This window comes from Numenius arquata, chromosome 9, assembly GCF_964106895.1.
Source record: "Numenius arquata chromosome 9, bNumArq3.hap1.1, whole genome shotgun sequence".
In the NCBI taxonomy this organism is placed as follows: domain Eukaryota; kingdom Metazoa; phylum Chordata; class Aves; order Charadriiformes; family Scolopacidae; genus Numenius; species Numenius arquata.
The window spans coordinates 14,538,971-14,563,415 of NC_133584.1; the positions used below are offsets into that span (position 1 = coordinate 14,538,971).

At 50.9% G+C, this 24,445-nt stretch overlaps 1 protein-coding gene across 1 annotated transcript; it reads right to left on the bottom strand.

Annotated features, from left to right (window-relative positions):
- Positions 1 to 11,909: 11,909 nt before the first annotated feature.
- LSG1 (large 60S subunit nuclear export GTPase 1) lies at positions 11,910 to 24,067 on the bottom strand. The gene is made up of 14 exons (XM_074153651.1): positions 23,975 to 24,067; positions 23,780 to 23,897; positions 23,350 to 23,470; positions 22,644 to 22,730; positions 21,684 to 21,770; positions 19,540 to 19,600; positions 18,674 to 18,850; positions 17,156 to 17,590; positions 16,754 to 16,855; positions 15,794 to 15,937; positions 15,357 to 15,480; positions 14,634 to 14,713; positions 13,809 to 13,982; positions 11,910 to 12,460 (listed from the first exon to the last, which is right to left on the bottom strand). Exons 1-14 carry the CDS (start codon positions 24,053 to 24,055, stop codon positions 12,281 to 12,283), a joined length of 1,971 nt encoding a protein of 656 aa, XP_074009752.1. The 5' UTR covers positions 24,056 to 24,067; the 3' UTR covers positions 11,910 to 12,280.
- Between the last annotated feature and the right edge of the window lie 378 nt (positions 24,068 to 24,445).

A 24,445-nucleotide genomic window follows, 5' to 3' on the forward strand; every position in this document is an offset into this window, starting at 1 on the left:
GCATAAAACCAAAGGACAAAAAAAATGCAGTAGACTGAATACAAAATCTGAAAGGGCCGAGACCACTGATTTCCCATCACTGCACCCCAGGGCAAAGAGTGAGCAGAGATGCGAACCACAGTAATGTGTGATGTGCCCGAGCCCCACCACCCGCCTGTGCAGCTCCTCCTTTTGCCTGGGTCCCTGCAGCCTGCGACATCCCTTCCCGCAGCCCGAGCAAACACCATCGTGCCCCTTCACAGCTCCCATCCCGGGACACCCCAGGAGAAGGGAGCAGGCGCTGCCCCGCTGGGCACAGCACTCATCCTGCTGCTGTCTGAAGTTCAACTGTTAATGATGGGGCACCAAAGCAGCCCCTGGGGCAGAGCAGAGGCTCACCTCTGGAGCCAGTGTGGAGCAGGGCCACGCAGGGTGACCTCCTGCAGCCTGCCCTGCCGCTCCCAGTGGCCACAGCCCGGGGGCTTCCTGAGCCAGAGGGGCAGCCCCTGGCCTGCCTCCCTGACTCATTGCCCAAAATAGCCCACAATGATTTCCACAGCTAATTTGGGCCTGCTCTGAGCCTGCAGGCTGTAATCTCAATTTATCTCTGGCCAGCTTAGTTTCAGACCCGTCCCTGTGCTCTGAGACGCAGCAGAGGTACTCGTCCTTTCCTTTGCTGCCCTGATGGTACCCACACCATCACAGCTCCTCTTTAGGACAGGACACCTCTTCATAGACTCACCTCCATCCTTACTCAGATGCCACCCTCGCTCCTCTTCTCATGCCCTACACAGCTCTGGGCACTGTGAGGGATGCTCAGCCCTGCACACACACTGGCACGGCACAGATACACCTGCAGCCCTTGCCCCAGCAGCTCCCACACAGCACCGGGTTCCCATGACCAGCCTCCCCTACAGCAGCAGCTAATCCTGCTCCCAGCCCTGCTGTGTGGACATGCTCTCTGTCCCTGTCCCCACCACTCTGACATGTAATCTAGCCTGTCACTCTGTCCCCGAGACACTCAGCAGTGGTAGACCCTTTCAATACATTCTGCCACCAGCTTTGGGATGTTCATACACCAAATAATTATGTATCATTAGCAAATGTTGTGGCTCACTTTTCTCAGCTCTTCCAGAGGATTTGAGGAAAGATTTCTCTTGCTAGTGCATAAATGAAGGACATGGATGGTCCTCTGGGATGGAGCAGGAGCAGGCCAGGTGACCTGTTGCTCCAAGACTCATTGCAAAGCACCACAAACGGGGCTGCCCATGTGACAGCCACCCACACTGCCTGCGCCCCACCGGCTTGGGGGATCCCAGCTCACACCAACATCCTCCCGTGCTTTAGAAAGCAGCCGAGGTGCCCACCCCACTGTCTGCAGCGGAGACTTTTGTTTCACTTTGGGTTATCTTATCGCCATAGGAAAGGCAATACAGCAGAAGAATTTCCTTTCCTCTATGTTTCCAGCCTTTCTATTGTCTGGCGTCTGGATTTCTGAGCCTTGCCACTCAGCAATTCGCTCAGGCCTTTGGAAACATGAATGCAGGCGCTTCTTATCAGCGGGAGCTCCGCACAGGCTCCTTTTGCTGCTGCAGGCAAACCAGGCAGGGTCTGCACACCCCGGGGCTCCATCCTCACCCTGCTATGCTTCACCCTGTGCATTTTCCACTGCCCGAGGCAGGCACCAGCTCAGCCGTTCACCTGGAGGGATGGCAGTGCCAGGCAGCACGGCTTGATGAGATTTGACCGTGGCAATGAAACACCACAGTCTCACTTTTTTTTTTTTCCTTCCAGTTTATTTAGCCAGAGCAGAACCCAGAGCAGGATGTGTACCATTGGGAAGGAGGAACAGCTACAAGCCACCAGCACCTCAGAAAAGACCATGGAAGACACCGTCAGCCTAGGGCTATAGCAAAGGCTCTTTCCCTGATGCACTCCTTGTAGGAGCTACCACCACTCACCCTGGGGCAAAAAGCTGACCTCCAGCTGCAGAGAGCAAACTGGCCCCAGTTGTATTCTCCACCGCTCTCCTGTGCAGGAAGCTCTTCTCTCCTCTGTGCTCTGTAACAGAGAGGAGCAGGAAAGCAGCCAGGCAGGTCCTCAAGTCCCCACTCTGGATGCTCTTGCTCCAGCTTCACATGCAACAAATCCATCAGTGTGGGCTGTGGGGTCCCAGGAATCCCCGCACTGCAGCTTCACCACTGCACACGTGGACCAAGGCACTTGAAGACACCCAGTGCTGTGGATGCAAACTGGCTGCTCCCTCCTGGCCTTTGCATGGGCTCCTATGTTTCTGGAGCTTCCACTGGTCTGCACCACACACATTTTGAGGCACAAAAATTATCCCGTGGCAAGAAATTCACCTCCCCATTGCAGGAATTGGCACCTGCCAGGCAGCCCACAAGCTGGTCAGTCCCCCACATACAGCACTTAATCTTCCAGATGGGTTTCTGTTACGCTGGTCCACGGCTCGCAGTGCTGATGTTCAGCAGTCAGAGATGAGCGGGAAGCGTGGCAGCCACCAGCAGGAAGCCACAGTCAGGACTGTCCCTATCTCCTGCCTTGCTGGGCGGATCAGCAGGCTTCAACTCCAGAGTCTGCAGAGCATGTTTGGGCAGGGCTTGTAACCCCAGTGCTGGGGAAAACACCAGCCCAACCAAGAGAAGAGACTAATGTGTTTAAACCCAGCTGTGAGGCTGCACCACTCCCACAGCCCCAATTCCAGGGAGTGCAGCCAACGGTGGTGGGGAAGAGGGACCCCACACCCATTTGCAGCAGGACAAGAAAAGAGATGCTGGAAGCTGTCACCAGTGCACCCAGGCAGTGCTCCAGGCACAGCATGGCACGGCATCCTGTGATGGTACCCCAGAGCGTATCACCTCTCCCAGGGGAGCCCTAAGGAGGCACCCTCTGCTGGTTGCTGTTTGCCGGGCTGGGGGGACGGATGCTTGGGGCGCCTGGGAGGGGCTGCAGGTTGTGTGAAGGTGCCTGGGCACACCACGGAGCAAGGCTGAGCAGCAGTGCTGGGGCGGCTCCACTGCACCGTCAAGTCTTCGAAGTCCCACTGTGAAAAGAAAGGAATAGGCGGTGCCACAGCTGGGTGCGAGGGAGCCCTGGGCAGCACCGGGGATGCACTGCCTCCTTCTGAAAGGGGAATTGGCTATGCTGGAAAATAGAAAGTATTTGGTTCTCCCTTTCCCCACAACAACACAAGCAAAGCTCAAAGCAGAACAACGCTGGTTTCCTTTTTTCTCATGTGCTTCCCTCCCTGCCCAGGACATGTGAGGAGAGGGCTCAGGAGCACACAGAGAGGTGGCTAAGTGGAGTGTGTCAAGACAGGGAGAAGCCCTTTTCCCTGGGAACCCCACAGCAACAGTTCCTGAGCATTCCCCTGTCACGAGCACAACTGGTTCCAAGAGCCACCAACAGACAGCTCTTGCTAAAAACCCTGTGAAACCCCAGATGAAGCCTGGACCAGCCAACACAAAGGGGCTCTGCAGAGGCTCCCAGCTTCCCTTTGCTCTGTGCAGGCAACAAAACCTGACTGGACCGCGGGAACTTCCCGTCAGGGACACGATGATATTTCTATTTCTTTGCCTCAACTGCTATGACTCCCAAGTGACAAGAGGCTGGGAATTGGAGTGGAACATTTCCAGGAGGGCAAACCCAAGGCTGCTCCACCCAGCAAGCGCAGTCCTCCCTCCCTGACACCACCCAGAAGGGACAGACCCTTTTCCCACAGCTGCATCAAGAAAAAACTCCCATCCAGAGTTCCTCTGAGTCAGGAGCCCTTTCTTTTCCTCTTGTCCTCACCGTGACCTCTATTTTGGGCACCTCAGGCATTTAGCCCTGAGAAATTATTCTCTGAGGTGGCCTGGGGAGCAGGTCCCTGCACCTCTCACAATATTTTTGCTGCAAAAGGAAAAGAAGCAAAAGGAAAAGAAAAAGAAAAAACACAAAAAAAAAAACACTTGGGAAAAAACTGGACTAGAGCCACCACGCGGTGGGGGTGACAGAGCACAGCACTGCTCCTCACAGACATGACAGGTAGAGGATTGTGCTGGTGCCAGGCAATGACATAAAGCAGAGCAGGAAAGGAGCTGTGAGCAGAGGAGGAAAAGAAAAAAAAAAAAAAATCTTTTTACTTTAAAGCAATGGTGTTTCAGGACAACCAGGAAAGAGCTGCCTAACTTCAGTAGAAACAGCCTGTGAGGAGCTGGGTCCAGGGCCTCTCTTGCCAGGGCACAAGCCACTTTTCCCACCATGGTCCTCTTGACCACCTTACTGCTGCGCTGGGGACACCCGCCTGCGGGGCCAGGGCTGCTCTCCTTCTGCCTTGGAAAGGCCGGCCCCTAACGGCAGGAGAGGAGGATTTCAGCCTACTCCAGAGATATAACGAAACAGTTTTGGACCAGATGGTGACTGCAGAAAGCTGGCGAGATGCTCACACAGCAGTCCCTCACTGCAGGACTCCCCAGCGCCAAAGTCATCATCCCACCCATCCTTGGGCTGAGACATCAGGAAAAGATCAAAGACACCCACCATGCTCACTCATGATGCTTCCGTCTTCAGGGACAGAGTAAAAGATCATAGAATCACAGAATAGTTAGAGTTGGAAGGGACCTTAAAGATCATCAAGTTCCAACCCCCCTGCCATGGGCAGGAACACCTCTCACTAGACCAGGTTGCTCAAAGCCCCATCCAGCCTGGCCTTGAACACTTCCAGGGATGGGGCATCCACAACTTCCCTGGGCAACCTGTGCCAGTGCCTCACCACCCTCACAGTAAAGAATTTCTTTCTGTTATCTAATCTAAATCTCCCCTCTTCCAATTTAAAACCGTTACCCCTTGTCCTGTCACTACATTTCCTGACGAAGAGTCCCTCTCCGGCTCTCCCATAGGCTCCCTTCATATATTGGAAGGCTGCTATAAGGTCTCCCCGGAGCCTTCTCTTCTCCAGGCTGAACAAACCCAGCTCTCTCAGCCTGTCTTCATAGGAGAGGTGCTCCATCCCTCTGATCATCTTCGTGGGCCTCTGCTGGACCCGTTCCAACAGGTCCATGTCCTTTCTATGTTGAGGACTCCAGAGCTGGACACGGTACTCCAGGTGGGGTCTCACGAGTGCAGAGTAGAGGGGTACAATCACCTCCCACGACCTGCTGGTCACGCTTCTTTTGATGCAGCCCAGGATGCAGTTGGCTTTCTGGGCTGCCAGTGCACACTGCCGGCTCATGTTGAGCCTCTCATCCACGAGATACCACTCTCTCCCCAAAACAGACTCTGCAAAGCATACTTTCTAGTTGATGGATGGCCTAGGCAGCAGCTCTGACATGCAACAGCAACCCTATGTGTGAAGGACAGCCCCAGCCTTCTGGACCGCCAGGGCAGAACTAGGGCCAGTGTTGCACCAGGGTGACTTGCACTGAAACCCTCTTGCAGGCAACAGCAGCCACCTGAGTGGAAAAGGCCCTTAGGAGAAACTAAACAAGACTACCAGGTAAGCTTTGAAAAGGTACAAGTCTTGCCACTCTCCTGATAATAAAACTCCACTAACTAATAGGCAGACGAGAAGGGCAAATAATACCACCAAGAGGAGCCCTGTGAAATCCCCTCATTTCACAGCAGCTTCTCTGCAGGACCACATCAGCTACAGCTCTGAGTGTGAAGACCTTTGAGTGAGCCTGGGAAAGCCTGGAAACCTGGCTCCAGCCTTTTCAGGAGTGGACATAGATGAGGACTCCACAGGTGGGCAGGCGAGGCTGCGAGTGATGCTGGCACACTTGCGCAAAGGGATGCAGAGAGGCTGTGGTGGTTCACCCAGACCTTGACAGAACAAGTTAATCTCCACATTCCTCTTCTGAGCTCTGCTATGCAGAGCAGCCTATGCACCTTGGCACCGTCCTGGGCATGGCTCTGGGATGGACCTGTCCTAATAGAGCTCTAGACCTGTCTCTGGCACCAGGGTTGTGACCATATGGGGTGGATGCCTTAATGTACATGCTGCAGCAGGGCAGAGCCCCAGGGGAGAAGAAACAGCACTTAAGGAGCCAGGAGCAGGCACTGACCTCAAGCTCCGAGTTGATGGAGGTGGCATCGGAGGACCCAGATGGTGAGAGCCCAGGGTGCAGGGCCAGGAGCGAGGGGCAGACAGGCAGCTGAGGTGGCATGGGGCCTGCTGCATCCATCTGCGTGTCCCCAGGCAGCCTCGCCACACCATGACCAGTCTGAGCGGGGACAGAAAGCAAGAGGAGGACATCAAAGGGAGACATCACTGGGGAGAGCATCAAAACCCAGCAGCCCTGGTACCTGCACAGCACCTCGGGGCTCACACTGCAACACCATCTGCAAGCTGCTTGCCCCTCCATGCTGTGCGGGACAGCAGAGCAGATGCATCCCCTCCTCTCACCACAAATCTGGGCACACACCCCATAGCCGTCTGCAGAGAGCCCATTCCCTGCCAGAGGGACGAGAGCACCCTTAACTCCCCCGGATCCTACCCCAGCCCCGGCAGCCTCTCACCTGCTGCACCAGCCTGATCATCAGGTCTAAGGAGTGGCTGGTGGCCACCATCCTGGGCCCAGACCTGGGTTTTGGAAACATGTGAAGCGGGACCCAGTTTGCAGCCTGCAAAGGAGAGCAAGCCATGTTGGCTACAACCAGGAGAGCTGCGCCCACACCGCAGCCCACACCACGGGGCACAGCACCCATCCACATCCAATGGTAGTGTTGCTCCAGCCACACCATGAACTGGGAACCTGGGTGGGTGCACGACTGTGCTGAGCTGGCACATCCAGATCCTGCAGCCAGGTCCTTCCCACCTCCCAGAGGGAGCAGGGGGACAAGGGGCCCCCCTAGCCTCCCCCCTTACACTGGGGCTGGGGGAGCATCCAGGAGTGGCACACCAGTGCCAAGCTGCTCCCAGGCCAGCATAGTAGGAAAATGTACGTGGTCCTGTGGTAAGTGTGATGTTCCCGGTGCCAGCCATGCCCTGCAGTATGCTGACGCTCCATACCCCTCCTCCATGGGGCCCCAGCCCCCAACATCCCCCCACCCTCCCCTGGGGAGGCAGAGCAGTAGTGCTACCAAAGAGGGCAGCTCTCCTTCCTGCCCTTCAATTAGAGAGGGAGGAAAGAAAAAACCTCTTCTTCCTCTGCTCCTCCATCATCTTCCTCTCCAGCCAGGGGAGCCCAGGCATCAGGGACCTCCGGTACAGACCGCTGGCTCCTCTGGCTCTTGGTCGTGCAGGCAATGAACAGGAGCTGAGCCCCCATTAAGGGTATTTCTATAGTAACAGTGGAGCCCCCTCCTCACACCAATCCCACAGCCCTGGCACCGGGACCAGGAGAGGAACCATGCCCCAGCCGAGAGCCCTGGGAGAGGAGCTGGGAAAGGATACGGCCACGTCCAGCGCAGCTGAGCCCAGGGCGATGAGGAGCCAGGGCAGGGCCCTCAGGACGTGCGCAGGCTGCTGGTCATGGGTGACAATCGCTGCTGCATAGAGGGCCCCGGCTGTGGCCGAGCAGAGGGTGGCCCACAGCCGCCTCCATGGGCATGGCTTCCCCCTGCACTGAGCCATCCAGAGCCTGCTTTGGAGCCACAGATCCTGTCCCCAGCTGGGGACATCACTGCAGCTGACATGGGGACCCTTACACCCTGCTGTGAGGGGGGCTGCAGCGCCGAACCCTGCAACTGCCCTGAGGATCAAACAGCAGGGAAGGGCACCCTGCAGCTCCCCCAGGGCTTTTGCAATGGGCTGCAGGAGTCACCGGCATGACTGGGGAGCCCTGCCTGGGGCTGGGGGGCACAAGGGCAGCCATGCCAGGGAGATACTTACTGCTCTGGAGAGTGTGGGGATCCTGGCCGTGAGGGCAACAAGGGCAGACAGCAGTCCCAGGACAAAGCCCAGAACTTCCCTGTTGTCCTGAGGGAGGGAGAAGAAACAGGGGAGGTAGGGGAACACCTCCATCACAACCTCCCCAGAGAAGGGGTCTGGAGAGAGCCCAGCGCACACCTCCCAGCAGGACCCCTGTCCCCACCACCCCCACCAGCTGCTCCAGATCCTCTGATGATCCCAGCCTGCCCAGAAGAGCCATCATGTGCGGGGGCTGCCTCTACTGACCCCAACCACTGGGGGACCAAAGAGCACCCCTGGACCAGCCTCAGGCACCCCAGGGACACAAACCAAGATTGGGTGATGCCAGGAGTGGTAAAATGCAACAGAACAGAACCCCCTGGTGCTCAGAGCCCAGCAGCAGCCTGTGCTTGTCCAGGCTCTGCCCACTGCCCACCTGGCCCTGGGGGGATGAGTAGGGGGCATCTCACCTCCAACACTGCCCCGAGCAGCCTCCGCTGGGCTCCCTCCGGCCGCTCCAGGGAGAGCTGGGGGCTAGGGGTCAGCAGAGACCTGCCAGCACCCATGGACAGGGGCAGAGCAAGGACGAGCAGACCACCCTGCAGCCACTGCCTCCTTCTTCTCCTCCTCTGCCGTGGTGGACCTGCATGGGACACGGGCTCACTTTCAGGCACAGGTTTTGCCCCATACCACCCTTGTGGGCTGCACCAAGTCCCCCATTCCTCACCCACCCTGGGGGCCACCCAGCCATCCCCTGCTCGCCCAGGGTGCCACGCTGCTACACCAGGTGCTGCTGTCCCCAAGGTGCCCACGCCGGGCTGCCCAGCCAGAAATATGTGGTGCTCCCCGAAGCCCTCAGCTCAGACCAGGCTGCTGCCAACCTGTGCTGGTAGCAAGGAGGGGTATCCCCGCACAAACCTGCTGTTTTCTGGGACTCAGGTGGGCACGGGGGAAAGATGGTGAGCAGGAAGCGGATGATGTCAGCCATGGCCATATAGGCGCCCGTGAGGATCTGGGGAAAGACACATCTGAACCTCCCTGAAATGCAAACCCTCGGGCAGCAGCTCACAGGCCCCCAGGTGAGGGGCTGCATTTGCCATGCTGTCTTCAGCTAGGCTGCCAAAATCCTCCCCCTCCAGGCCCAGCACCCCAGGGCAGCAGAGCAGCGCCTCTGGTCCCCCACCACCACCACAGGGAGCCTTGCCCACCTGGATGCCGAGCTGGCTGGCCAGCAGTGCTCCAACTGTGCTGCAGACGTGGCCCAGGAAGCTGTACAGGAGGCAAAGGAGAGACACCTGCTGCCGGCCCTGCCTCGGGCACCCGCAGAACAGCCTAGGGCAGAGGGACAAGCTGCTTCAGCCACGTCGGGCACTGCAGGATGTCGGAGCAGAGCAGCCCCACAGCCTCCCGCAGCCCAGCCCCAGGGAGTTACAGGGAGCGGGCAGCGATCCAGCACAGCGCGGCCAGCATCCAGAGCCCCCAGGACATGCAGCCCGGCTCCCCAGCCAGGCAAGCTGCTGGCCAGGCAGCGGAGTCACTGTGCCCCATGGCCAGTGTCCCCAGCATGGCTGGCTCCAAGTGTCCCTGGGCAGGGAGTGCCACCACACGCCTTGCAGGTGTGGCACCCAGCACCACCTCCACCCATGGTACAGCAGCTCCCCGGGGGTAGAAGGCACCACGCGCTGCTGGGAGCGGACTCCAGGCTGGAGTAGGGCTCCCTAAACTAGGCAGAAGAGCCCTAGCAGCTCCAGCTCCTGCCCTGCAGTGAGGAGAATTGTAGTTCATGATGCAAGTACACGATACGGTAAAAGCGAAGTTCAGCTTCAAACCATATTCCCAAATCAGCTCTGCGTTTCTGCTGCAGGAGTCAGTGCAGCAGGTAACAACATCAGCCAGGAAAACACCCCCTGGGGTGCTGAAAGTGCTGCGGATCCCAAGGAACAGACTGCAGCCGGCTGCAGCCCACCCGCTCCCTCTACACGCACAAGGCGCTTTAAGAAAACAGCTCTCAGGAATGGAAAGTTGTCTTCTGTGGAAAAACCACCAGAGCAGCCGAGAGACTTGCTCAGCAGGTGGCCAGGGCAGAGCACAAGGTCTCCTTTGTGCCAGCTCCTGCCAGCAGCGCGATCCCCACGTTGTCCCACGCCTGCCAGCTGCTCCTGTGCGCTGCACAGAGCTGTCACAGCCCAGCCAGCATTCCCCAGCTGGGGCAGGGCAGGGTAGATGTGGTTCAACAGACCAAACCACCACAGGAAAGCATTAATTTAACCACGGTCCTCCCCTATTGCCCAGTTTGTCCACCGTTCAATAGCAGCATAAAATAGTAACAAGCCTTTGGGTCCACAGCTCTCATTTATGGTCCTCCTTCTATCAAGGCAAGAGTCCTTTAGAACAGCAAGGCGCAGTTTGCATTTAACAAACCTGAGCAAACATTATTTGCTCCGTCGTATTTACATTATCCTCCATTCACTCACGCAAACACTGCAAGTGGTTTGGCAGGTCTCGTGGCTAGAAGTTCCTGCAAGCAACAAGCAGAGTCGCCTCAAGCCTCAGGCCCTAGGGATTGCTGTCATTCACCAGGTTTGGAAGGGTCTACACCAGGATGCAGCCTGTCCAGCAAGGAGGCTCCTGGAGACCCAGCTGGCAGGAAAGGGCTGAGAATACAAAACAAAACTCAGGTACGTGCAACAAGAACTAAGAAGTCAAAATGCTTTGAAAAGAGAGAAACAGAATAGAAAAAAAATACTTTAGAACTTCAATAAAACATACCCTCAACTTCAATTTGACAGGTAATTTGAGAGATAATAGCTTCACATAAGACAGAACAAAAAGAAATGGGTATTTCCGAGCAAGCAGGTCCCTAAAGTATTATAAGGGACAAAAGCAGAAACTATCCCTCCAAAGAGGGTGGGAAAATCTGATCAGAGACAGATTTGGCTAGGGCACAGCCTTTTCAGGAAACAAAGGCAAAAATCATCTTCTCCAAGAGAACCAGATTAAATAGTATCTCCTGAGAATCTACTTTCTGCTATGGTACACTGACTTAAAATACCATTGATCATATTCATTCAGTGCAATTATGCTTTAGTTTTACAAGTGGCAGGGAAATACCTTCCCTCCAGTGATGTAATCAAGAACTTGAGAGCAGGGACTCCAAGGGAAGCAGAAGCCGAGAGCTCTGCTGTCAGGGGACACTCTGCATACACAGTGTAAATTAGCTGTACAGGACAAGCAAAGGGTCACAAAGGCAAAACCAGCTTGGTTGCCTGCCCCACATCTGCTGAGGCTTTGCTCAGCAGTTGCTTTCATCTCTCCATCCACACTCAAGGCCTGGAAAGTACAAAATTACAAGACAGCAATCCCTTTTTTAGTATCGGAGACCAGCGTCCTCTGCTACTCTGCTTCACCACCTAAAAAATAAAGCACGTTTTGTCTTTGCAAGCCTTTCCAGTCCTATCATTACTCCCTGTGCTACATAGGAATGAAGAGCACTGACCAAGTGCACATTTTCTCCACAGTGCAATCAAGGAATAAATCTCACTTAAGTCTGACCCCAAGTAAGTACAGGTTTTTTACCATCAAATATTAATGCACACATTAAAATCTGCTATTATGACACTTCTGCGACTAGGTCAATGGCTAACAGGGTCAGTGAGACAGAACATGACACCACATAGGAAGTAAAATCTCAAGTATGTTTAAGGACAAATTAGCACCAGATTTTTGGCCAGTCACATGGAGCTAGAGTTTTAAAATACCAATGGGAGGTCACACAGAAAAACAACTGATACCAGCTCAGTGTGAAGGACATAAAAGCAGTATTTTCCTTGCACAGTGTGGCTTTCCTTCCTCTGCTCTGGCCTAAGCTGGGAAGATGAGTGGTTTCAGTACTGATTCTACGGAATAGGGCTGATACAGCAGAGAAGGAAGGGGGCAATAAGGATCCTTTCACCTCATTTTCAACACACTGAAGTGTTCTGTCAAATCAACAAACAAGCCTTTTTTTAAAAAAAAAAAAAAAAAAAAGGAAAAAGGAGATGAGCAATAGCGTCTCAAAATCTAACAAACATCACTCATTGAGATTCAACTGTTAAGTATTTTAGTCAGTTTTACAGGGCTGCTTTGATCTCAATAGCTATAAAAATACATCCTTTATGGAAAGAAAAACCATTCCCACATGGCTCCATCTGCTCCCATTGAAAGGACATTTCAGCAGCAGTCAAACGTCTGGGCTGGTTTCCAGATAACAGGAACGGCCAGGTCTCTTTTGTTCTCAGAAGGGATGAGCTCCAACTATCGGACACCAATCTTATCCCGTGCAGAGGGCAATCCATAGCATGGAGCTCCCAGGCGGGCAAGCAATGCCCACTTATCCTTGTTACCCCTCCAGTTCAGGCCTGCAGGACAATGCAATCCCTGCCCTGGAAAGGCCAGATACTGCTGCCACAGCTAAGCCTCCAGGTGCTTAGTGATCCTGCGAATTTTCTCCTTCTTGTTCCTGTTTCCGTGTTTTTTCCAAGGCTTTCCTACCACATTCCCAGGATTGGACGTAGTCACAGGTACAAGACCGCTGCCGGGCCGGTATCCCATTGCAGCCCGGACCCCTTTCACCAGGGCGCGAACGTTCTCCTGTGAAGAGGAGACATAATCACCAGTGACTGATGAGAAGATATTTAACAAGAAGGAACCCTGATATGTCAATAAGACCAGACACAGGCAAGCTCAAACCCATCAAGACCCACTCAGCTCCCAGCTCCAGAGCTGCAGGAAAGGTCACACCACAGAGCTGAGTCAAAGCCTGCCAGCACACCCCAGTTGTGTCTGCAGCCATGCCCCGCTGCGCCAGGTCTACAACTGCAAGCAGAGGCACGGACGAGACACTGAGCCCTGCCAGGCATTAGCTATGGCACTAGGATTGATTCCCACAGTCTCTGCTTTGCACACAACAAATTGTCTTTACAAATAAATCTGGCGTCTGTGAAAGCCAGAGACTAAAACAACTTGCTCAAGTCTGGAGCGTGGGTAGCACTGCCGGAGCTCACAGCTCGTGCCAGCACTTCAGGCAGCCAGAGGAAGAGTCTGGTAATCCCAAAAATTCTTTTCAGGTCATAGTTTTCTGAAACAGCTCACTGCTTTTTTGAAAAGAGCCCGAGTTCTTGTTTTCAAAATGTGTGATTATCTTTAGCTGTGCCGAAACAAATACTGCTCATATCCAGCTAACCAAGCAGAATGGATCATGCTGTCTGTGACCCATCCTCTTCTCTGCTAAACACCTTGTTCTCATCTTTGTCAGGTGTGCAGACTTAATCAGTTACAGATTTGACATTTCATTATGAGTCACCACTAGTTTTTTTTTCCAGTAGTATAGGGACAAAACAGATCTCTGTGGGACCTAACACCTAAGAAAAATTCCCATTTTCCACTTCATTTTGAGATTTCTCTATTAGATTTTAAATCGGTTTGTGTGTTCTTCAGGTTCTGAGTCAAAACAATCATGTAGTACTAAATCAATTGTCTTAAAGAAGCTTATCCTGACCCCTAAACATGTCATCTCAAGAAAGGAAAGTTAGTCTGAAGGACCTGTCAGTCCAAAACCATGTTCCTGATTGGTTGCTGTGTCACACCACCCTCCTTCCTTGTCTTTCCTCCCAGTCACTCTCCTGTTTGCTCAAGATTGTTGTTGGGCCCATAATGATGAGGGTCGCCCCACTGACCTTTTAATAAATCAACTAAGCACACCTCACCAGCAATCTTTCAGTCACCTAGGACATTCCCAGTGATTTAGGAGGTAATAAAAAAGAACAGAGCACTCTTGGATAGAAATTATGTGCAAACGCCAATGGCATCTAACACCATTAACACAACCCAGCACCTCTCCATCCTCAAAGCTATTTTTCCTGATAACTATGACACACCAGTGCTGCTGTAAGAAGTCCCAGAATAATCTCCTCCAGGATAAATCTCCTCCAGAATTTACCTGGTGGAAAAATGTTTTGTCCACCACATTTTCAATTTGTTTTGCTTTGGTGTTCTTCTCAGGCTTCACCTGTCCAATGGCCTGCATGGTTCTGCTCTCTGGGCATCTTTGATGCTGGTGCTGAAAATCATTTGGGTCAACGCCAGGAGGTGGGTGGCAATACAACAGCTTCCCCTGTGAAAGCAATGAGATATGTTTTTTACCAAAAAAACCTCAGAGAGAGACCCAGAGAAGAAAGAAAACAACTCCAAAGCTAAAGTAGGGCCCTGGAAGCCCAGGGGCTCACATTGGCAGAAAAACTATTAGTACGCTTGATTTCTCCTCCAAAGCAACAACTGGCTTGATTATAAAGCACCATTGTACCTCTACTTCAAAGCACCATTTCCAGCTGCAAACAATACAGTGCAAAACTCTCAGGAGTACCCCAGGACCCTATTAAGAAATACTCAACAGCAAGTTGCAGAGAGGTGCTGTAGAAGCGTGCAGTATTACAGCACTTGTAACTGTAATCCTTAGCACCAAATACTGATCCAACTAAACAAAATGAGTCTGTTTCCTGAATATCTGCTGCATGTTTTAGACATATGCTAATTTGTTTAGCTAATAATTGCTTATTTTTAAGCAATCATCTTTTTAAGAGTAAGCAGCAGGAGAAATTTCGTTTATTCCTTTAAAACATAAAACCAACCTAATTTAGAGTATTTTAATATATGCTCATTTTATCCAGAGAAATAGAATTCATTTTATTATCCTCCTTCCTGCTCCAGTGAAACCTTCAATTCCCCTCCTAGCAGGAAAGAAAACCCAGATGTAGGAAGCACTTACACTGACATAGTCTTTTAACACATATCGAGCTGATCTGGGCTGGTCTGGCTGTCCATGAGATGTCATAAAGCCTCTCATATCTGGAAGACAAATCCAAAGTATATTTTCTGTCAGTACAACAAGAGCATTAGCACGTTCTTCTCTGCTGCCTAATTGCACATTTGTATCCTCTCTCCAAAAAAACCTCCCTTAAAGAGTGTTCTGTTGTGGAATGCAGGGAGGAAAGGGGAACACTGGCGTAGGGGGGCTGCAGAAGCATCCTAACCTGAAAGGAGTTATGAGAGCTGACATTTCCCTACCACCAGAAAACATGCTGGTTTTTTATTTTTGTTTTAAGGCCAGAGAAGATTAACTGCATCAGAGAATCAGATGAGGCAGATAAACCTTCACTGCATTCTTCAAAAATCTAATTCAAGACACAGTTGATGGGAGGTATGTGGAAGGATGAGAGCATCACAACACACTACACTGGCACAGCATTTCACCAACATCCTCAACACAATCACTACATCTGTCGGATGAAACTGGCAAAGCACCACTGCAACACACACACGAGATTAGCTGTTACCAAAGGCCCTTCCTGAGAGGAAGGCAAGTCCTAACAGGGAGGTTCAACGCATGACAAACCTGAGTCGGGCTGAACTTTAAAAGAGGTCTCCTGAGGCCACATTCAGAACCACGCACACAGCTTAGGCGATAGGTTTTAAAGGGATCACCACTCACATCCGTATGCTGTTAGCAGCTCTTCTGCTGTTGGCGTTCGATCTGGATCCTCATCTTCCCTTGGCCTTATGATATTTATTCCATAGGTTGCTTCCAAAATGTTTCGTGGGATATGCTGGCAAACGTAAGCTAGTGAAGGAAACCACCTGGTGATTTTCAGCTACACAAGCAATCTTGCCCTAGTCACTCCAAGAGCACACATTAAGAATGAATTTTTGATTTTTTCTGAAAACCAGAAAACCAATACAAGCCTGACAACAAGATAAACTTGAAATGAGATGGGGCAAGACCAACACAGTGGGGCTGTTTTATCCAGTGTGCACCCCACCGCCCTCAACGTGTGAGCACATCTGCCCCTAGCAAGGCTGGAACATGCTACAGTGCATAATCCAGATGCAGCACTGCAGACATTCTCACAAACCCCATGCAAAGGATATTAGAGAAATGGGTGGGACATGGTCCCTCATCTGGTCTATAGGCAGAATTCCAGAACAAATCATTTCTGCCTTAGTAGAGATGAAAGATGGCATCACCAGACCAGGACAATCACAGAGGCACAGGCCAGGCTCCACATACAGGGTCTACACAATAAATAACCGATGAGTTCCCCAAGGCAAGTCAGTGTCCATGGAGGAAAAAGGAACAAAAAAAAAATAAAATCAAATGCACAGATGAAACAAGGACACAAATGAGAATAAGCAGAAATTCTGCTAACACAGACATCTGCCCTGCTGGTCCCAGACTATGAATTAAGGAAATCTGATGTGGAAGACAGCAGCACTTCCAAGGTTCATTAATAAACTGTCCAGATGGGGGCAGCAAGATCTTCAGCTCTCCAATCTGATGGGAGAGAAGAAATTACTCCAGAAACCTTTAACTGTGTTGGAGGTTTTGAAAGAGGTAGGAGATTGCAGAAGTACAAATCCTACAATGCTCATTATAGCATTGGAGTTGCTACCTCAAAATTAAGAGTTGATCAATATGAAAACAGTAGCGTAACTGGACTTATTCACAGCAATGACTGTGGGCAAGAAGGATTGTTTGAAAGCTTGACCTTAAGCTATTCAGAGGTTCTCTCCTCATGACTAGCATTGAAAAAAAGCAGGGACAAGCTACTTTTGCTTGCAAGCAAAATCAGGAGATGGAAAATATCTCCCATTGCACAGAAGCTCTCTTGAGCAACTCTCAAACTGTAGCAAGAGTTTGGAAGCAAGAACTAAAGTTCCAAAACTATATATGTATCAGAAGCCCACCCCTCTCCAATCTATTCTGCAGAGCAGAGTTCAGGTTGGCAGAGAACTCTAAGTCCATATAGTTGCAACTAGTTCATAATGAAGCACTTTTCCACTAGGTGGGAAAAAAAAAGATAATAGATCAATGCTCTTTGTTAGCAATACCTGAAAGTGTTTTGTACGGCCCGGTGTAGCAGACACTGACACCTTCTTATTTCCCAGGATTGTGTTGATGGTCGAACTTTTGCCAACGTTAGGGTAACCCACCTAGATGACATGGAAGTGGAATGGTAACAGTGACATCAGGCAGGGCGATGCCAAATGACTGGCAGAGCTCAGACACAGAAGTACTTTAATAAGATGTACTAAAAAAAATAAGGCAAGCAGTGGGGAACACTGAGCTCCAGGAACTTCAGAATTAATTTTTGCATAAAACCCTCAGTGATTTGTGCTTGCTAGTTTTCTTTTTTAACCCTTATAAGAAGCCAGGCTCCAGGATTAATTTCTCCTATGGAAAACACGGAATTAAAATTTAGATTAGGCAAGTTCTATTTAAGTCCAACTTACCAGCCCCACATTTACTTCCCCATCCTTCACCCTTGGTCCATTGTGCATGGTTTTGAATATCTCCAGCAGCTCATTTCTCTGTACCAGATGGCTGAAGTTTCTAACGTTCCTGTGCTGCTCCTGCATCACATGCTGCACTGCAGAACCATCAGTCCTGCTTTCCATCCTCTCTGGGGCAACAGCATTTACTTTGTCCCCACCTTCATCTTCAGAACAGGTTTGCCAGGCCTCCTCCTCTTCATCATCTTCACAGTCTTCATATTCATCATTACTGTCATCATCACTAACCAGAACTTGGTTTACAGTTTGTGAAGCATTGCCCATGGATGAGCTTTCTGCACTATCTTGTATCGTGTCATCACCTTCTTCTTCTTGACTGGAGCTTTCATCCTCAGAATGACTCAGATCCTCTGCTACGTCTTCAGCGTCTGGCTCCTGCGTGAACAGTTATTTCACAGGTGAAATGTAAAGACAACAGTAAGCTTTGCTGTTGACTGCAGCTGCTGCAGCACGGTCACCAATCTTTTCATTTGCCAGATCCCAAGGACTGACAATTCACTCCTTATATCACACAGTTTTTTTAGGGGTCTTAAGTGCGATGTAGAAACAACTAACCTGTTTTAGGAGAATGACAAAAGTTATTTCAAGAGGGATTGTTAGCTTCATTGTGGAGTTGTTAGAGGTTTCTCTCCAGAAGCACAAATGTGAACATGCAAACACCCACAACATCCTCACACACAGCAGCAGCACAGCGCAGGAAATATTTTTTTTAAGTTATCAAGTGTTCCTAGTAACAGGAATGAATGTAAGAAAGACCTTTTCATAACAACAGTATGTTGAATTTTCTTTCCAGAAAAGAAAACAGACTTAACACTTCCAGTCTCACTTTTAAATCAATCTGTAAAAACATTTTATCCTAAAACTGTGAATCAGCTGAACAGATTAGGTATTTTTGAAAAGAGATGTGGGATATTCCATAGCTCAATAGTGATGGCTGTAACAGATGAAGGTAGTAAAACCTGAAAGTGGGATTTATTGGTAACACGTAATGTGAGGAAGCAGCAGAGTTTGTTCCACTGGGCAGAATGGGAGAGAAAAATCCTCTGCACAGATAACCATGTCCCTCACAGCATCCCTCTTGGAAAGGATTCCAATTCTTTCAACAGGTTAAGAGTCTGCAAACAGACCTACGAGGGCTGTTTCTGTAGCTATTCATCAGCAGCCTCAAGGAACAAATTTACATTCCAGTTCAGTATTATTTATCGAGTCATTAACATTGAAAGAGAAATTGCAATCACTACAAATGGTGACTGAAGGGTGTACCACTTTGTTCACCATTTCACTCTCCTCACTTTTGTCTCTGTTCTACAGCTGCACAGGCCCTTAGAATAACTCTTCCCTGAGAAAAGGACGTTGCCTTTCCTAGAAAGGTGCTCAGGTATACCACAAGCATAACTGCAAAGCAAGTTATCGGAGGCAGCCATCACATACCCAGTTGGAACTGGTCATCTACAGTACCTTTTCTTCTCCGGACAGCCGTCTGCACTCTGCCAAAGCTGACCAGAACACCACCTTAACACCTTCTTTCTCAAAGAACCGTGCCCAAGCAGCCCGCTGCTCCTCACTCAGCAAATCTGCTTTGTTTATCAGGATCATGTTCTCCTTGTCATTGCTGACTTCCTTAACGTAACTTTCCTGATGAAAACAAGAGAAGGATCAGTTCGTCCTCCCCCCAAGGAGATATAAGAGCAGCAAGACAAGTTACCCCATCCAGCTCCACACAACTATAGCTAAATTCACCATCCCCTGCGCTAGATGGAACTGGTGTTTAGCAGACAGCTACAAGAACAAATTGGAGCATGCAACTACTGCAATACAGGTTGTTTCCGGCCACATGTGCCAACACTGTGTCTGCTTAGAGCTACGACAAGATATTAATCAGCACCTCACAGCAAAACTCCTAAGATCAACTATTTCATTAATTTCGTATCTCACAGGTGCAGTCTATCATTACAAAGTTGTCACTTCAATAATTTTTGATCCTTCACTTTCAGCGCAGCAATCCTCATCCATTTTTATTCCACTTTGCTTTTAAACAGAACGATTCCTTTAAGTGCAGACACGTTTAGTGGGTAATGATGAGCAATGTAATAACTGCAATAACGTCTGCAGAACTGCCTCTAAATCGACAACACTCTACGTGAAATATCAAAAAAACACTGGAGAAAAATAATTTGATGACAGAACACTTGCATAACTAAGACATCCAGTTCAGCACAACAGCAGAACAGATTCAATGTAGCGGAACATGTTAAACAAGAAATATATCATATAAACTCTAAGAAATAAATTGAAGACAACATTCAAGGAAGTGGTTTACTTACCAGATCTTGGCATCTAAACAGAAGGGGGTTTCTAGCATCTACTATCTGGACTACAATATCACTGCAAAAATAAAACAAAGCCCCATAAAGTACTCTTTCTTACCTTGCCTCAAAGAAAGCAGCAAGGCACAGCACATTACTCACTTTTAGGTTTTGTTTGGAATTTTAGTGATTTTCACTGTATTATCCTACTCAGTACCTTTACTGAATCTCAGTATCTCAGCATCCCACATGTCCCAAATGAGCCACACACATGCCACACACCAGTCCTGCTGTACAGTGGCGTGCTTCTCTTGGCTAATTCTCCTGCACAGCCAGCAAGGGGAAAACAGGCTTGTGAGTTTCCCCAATCCATCTACCCTTCAGAAACACCCAGCAGGCAAGAACCAGAGTAGTGGTATTCTGACCTTTAGAACGTTACTAAAAACTGTGATAACTTTGTTTCTGTCTATTCTCATGCCCAAACTGCAGCAGACTGGCTAGAGAGGAAGAAGAGGTGGTTTTCCTACATAGTGAGATATTCTGGAACACTGTTGTCCCCTTTGTATGGAGCAAGATGTACTAAATCTCCCACAAATGACTTACAGATACCAAGCGTTTGCTGTCAGGCACATTTAAAATTTATTTTTCGTTCTTCTTGTCACACAAAGTACAGAACAGCGAAAGAATTAGATTCCAGTAAAACACGTTGCTCCCCTATGCAAGCGAAGCCTTGCATGTGTGCTTTTAGGAAACATCTTCCAAATCCAGACACCAGGTTGCCACCACATATGTGAGCAAGACACAAATTAAATGCACTGCCTTCAAATACCAGAGGTACCCATGTTTCTTTCTTCAAAAGGAAGGGGAAAATTTAAGTACACCCTCTTCCACTAGAATTTCTCCAGGCAGGTAATTTAAAACACTCGTTGCCAGATATTGATTCTATTAGTTTGACAGGGATTTCTGTTAACTCAGGACAGCTTCAGAACACCACAGGCTGAATGGAAGAATTTCAAGCCTCACTAGGCAGTTGGTTACGTATAAAAAAAAAAAAAAAAAAAAAATCAATAAAACCCCCAAGGGAGTCATTTAATAAGCTGCATGGGTACAAAGAGGTACTGAACAGTTACAGCAATTCAAAGATCAATACAAGAGAAAGCTGACACCATGGTACTGGGATGGGATAGAGAGACGTTACTAAATCACATTGCTGGGAGCTAGTCTGAAGCAAACACAAGAAAAGGCTGACAACAGATCAAATTATCTGGCAAGGTAAGGGACTGGACAACTTTCCTGTTCAATTCTGAGACAGCATCCTGACTCTACATGAAATAAAAAGCTCCAAGAGCAAAAAGGCATTAATAACACATTCCAGCCACTCCAAAACACACAATACACTCACACTGCACATCACGATACCCTGTAGGGGTATACTCCAGCCCAGCTCGCTCCCAGCCAAAGACCCAGCAGCACCCAGTACAAAGCCACTTCTGTGAAAGGACCAGCTCACCATGACCTCACTGGTGAAGTATTTTTCAATTTTAGGAAAATCAGACGAGATGATCTCAAACTTAATTACTAGTGAAATTAAATGCCCCAGTTAGATTAAGGTAGCAGATAGCACTCCTATTGTATTACAGCTCAGCAGAGCAAACAAAGCTATTTCTGTGATGTGACAAGCTGTTGTCTTTTGTGCACTGCTGCAATTTCTCTGCATGGCAAAAGGCCAAGGACCAAGAGGCTCTTTCTTCCCCAGCGTGATTTAGTTGTTTTCCCTTACCTCCTCCCCCTGAACATCAGGCTGCAGCTGTGCGGCTGAGAAAGAGGGGAAAGGGTTAATCTTGGGAGAAAGACCTCAAAGACACAATCTCAAAAGAGGCCTCCCACACAGAGTTACTGGAAGAGGCCAAGAGCAGCAGCATTGGAAGACTCAAAGACCCTCAGTGAACCCTCTGCCGAATGGCAGTGCTGAGAGCTAGCGCGCACCGCTAAGCAGCTGCCCTCCTCCACTTCAAAACCACATCACTTCAGTGCTGATAACAAAACATTATTAACTGTACTTGTTTTTGCTGTGCTCAGACACTTAAAGCTTGACTCAAAGGCTTCAATTCAGGAAAACACATAAACATTGCTTTTAAAAAGCAGAAAGTGATATTCTTTACCTTCTTTCAATGACTCTCCAAAGCTGACGCCAAAATTCCAAGTTTCGTTCAAATGGGGTTAGAATTAACTTTTTTTCTTCTTCAAGGCTAAGCAAAACAGAGGAAAGACATCCTAATTGACCCGTTTCAGGCAATAAGCACACCACCAGTTCTTCCTTAGATCCAGGAGGCTTTAGTTTCAGAGACAGCTATCAAATCAGACTCAGGTAGCAGGTACTATTTCTGCTAGTTTTGCGTCCAGGTAAACTGGCGTCAGTGGCACTGGTTCAGCAATGACAGAATGGCTCCTGACCATGCCAATGGAGAACTGGTAAATGACAGAAAGAGCAAAAAGCACATCAAAAGTCTGCCTGTGAAATTTCAGAGCCACAATAATAAACCAGGGAAGTTATCCCAAATGCCAGTAGTTATTACTCAAAATGAGTACCACCTGGAAAACATAACAAATTTGAGGATGGTACCTGACATGGCTCTATACAACCTGTTAGGGACAAACCTGTTATACAACCTGAGGGACTTTGCTCAGGGCAAGCGTGGGTTCACAGGGGGGTAAGCAGACACCACCTAACTCTCCAGCCCAGCAGAGGCAGCGCAGGACCAGCACAAGCTGCTGTACGCAGGCTGGCAGCACTGCACTCTGTTCAGAGCAACACTGTTGCTCTTAGAAGGCACATTCACCACTCTTCCACTTCACAGGCAAGAGCAGAACACCACGCTACATCCTGAAGACTTTTAGCTGCAATCAGTACAAGAACATGTGCGCACACCGTACAGCTACGCAGAGCTCATCACAAAAACGCGTCTGGACTGTGGCTGGGCTGTCCAGCCTCCCAGAAGAAGTACAGAGAGCCACTGAGAAGACGTTACTTTTATAGGTCCAGCAAGGATAAATACAACCCACTGCTTCCTGTGTCTCCAGATGCCACCAGCTACTTACCCAGGCACAAGTGGCATACTCACTGGGCAAGCTGGCGCCTCCATTCAAGAAAGCTCTCCCTCTCAGCTTGCTTCAAGTCTTCCGCACTGGTTGTCCTATCCCAATGTGGCCTGTGACAAGCACATTTTGGAGTGAGTAGTCAGAAGCAGCAGCTAGACCAGTTACATTACTGCAAAAAACATTCGCAAAGAACACTGGCACCACACGTCCAGCTACACTGAGATGGTTTCAGTTCAGACATGTATGCACCTGTTTTCAGTAGCTTTAATCACATCTTTTTTCCATGTTCCCTCTAAACTCCACTAGCTGGGAGGATGCTATCCTACGCACACTAGATCTCACAAAGCTCCTTTTTCAAGCAAAGATTTGCAGGGCATTTAAGATGGGGAGCTCATTCTTCTGTCTACCACGCACAGAGCTCTGCAAAGGCTTACTAGGTTTCCTGGCCTTCTGGAAAGGCTTACTACATTTCCAGGATGCACCAGCTCCAGCAGCACCAGGCTTTGCCCAGGAAACCAACACAATCAAGAAGGACGGGGTGGAGCTGGCAGCACCCGCATGGCAGGTAGGCACCTGTGCCATGGATTACACCAAGCTTGTGCAGGCCAGGTGGTGGCTTCTCCAAAACAGGGTATTGGCATAGCACAGGGCTGTCCCCAGGCTTGCAGCCACTGTGGGGCTAAGCCCACTCGGCAGAGAGGGATCCACGCCTCGCCCTGCAGGACTCACCGCCGCGGGATGCGCAGGAACTGCCGGTTCTCCTCATGCAGCTGCTGGACATGCTGGGCCTCCTGGGCCGTGAGGAGGCCGGTGCGGCTCTGGGGTGACACGATCTGGATGTTCAGGCGCTCTTGCAGGAAAAGTGAGACAGTCAGACAAAGCCAGCTGTCCCTGTCCCCGCCTGTCACCAGCCCTGCTGGCCCCTGCCACCCCACCCCATCCCTGCAGACCCCCAGCCCTGGCTCAGGACCCCATTCCCTCCCCCCTGCTCGGCCAACCCCACTGCCAGCCCCAGAGCCGCTCCCTCTCCCCCACCCCAGAACCGGTCCCGGTCCCCGCCCGGGTCCCCCTCCCCAACCCCGGGATTTCCCCCTCCCCGGACGGCACTGGGCCCCTCCCCAGGCACAGCGGCAGCCCAGGACCCGTCCCGGCCCCTCACCGGCCACGAAGCGGGTACCGGCCAGCTCGGCCGTGGCCAGGAACTCCTCCAACGGGCTCTGCTCAACCGCCGACTGCAGCTCCGGGCCGCGCTCGCCGCCCACCTCGCTGGCGTGCAGCTGCCGGGACAAGACACCGCCGTCAGCCCGGGCCTCCCGCCGCCCCCAGCCCCGCCGCCCTAGCCCCGCCGCCCTACCCATGAGGAGGCGCCGCGGCGGTCCAGGCCGCGCTGCCGCTGCAGGCAGCGGCCCAGCCCCGCGCTCCGCTTCTTGCCCATGCTGCCGCCTGAACCGGAAGGGGCCGCCCCACTTCCGCCTCCCCTCTCGCCGCACCCTCCGCCGCGCCCCGCGCCCGCGGAGCAGCGTTCCGGGCAGGCGGGTTCCGGGGCGGTACCGCGCTCCCCGCGCCCGCCGCCGGGCGGCGACACGGCAACGGCCCCACCGTGACTGGCTCCACGGTGACAGACACCCCCGTGACGGGCCGCCCCGGCGCCATCCGTGCCCAGCCGGCCTCTCCATCGCTTCATGTGCTCGTGGACCATCCTTCCAACACCTGTCCACACGCTGCCCTGGCCAGCCGGACACCAACACACACTCATGTCCCTCTGTGCACCCCTACACTGCCCAGTCCACCCACCCATCCATCCATCCATCCATCCATCCATCCA

Coding starts and splice junctions, on each gene's coding strand:
- LSG1 (XM_074153651.1), bottom strand. CDS start 24,055: ATGGGCAAGAAGCGGAGCGCGGGGCTGGGCCGCTGCCTGCAGCGGCAG. Junction 19,601..21,683: donor TGGAGAGTCATTGAAAGAAG/GTAAAGAATATC, acceptor TTATTTTTGCAG/TGATATTGTAGTCCAGATAG. Junction 13,983..14,633: donor TGTTAAAAGACTATGTCAGT/GTAAGTGCTTCC, acceptor TTGCTTTCACAG/GGGAAGCTGTTGTATTGCCA.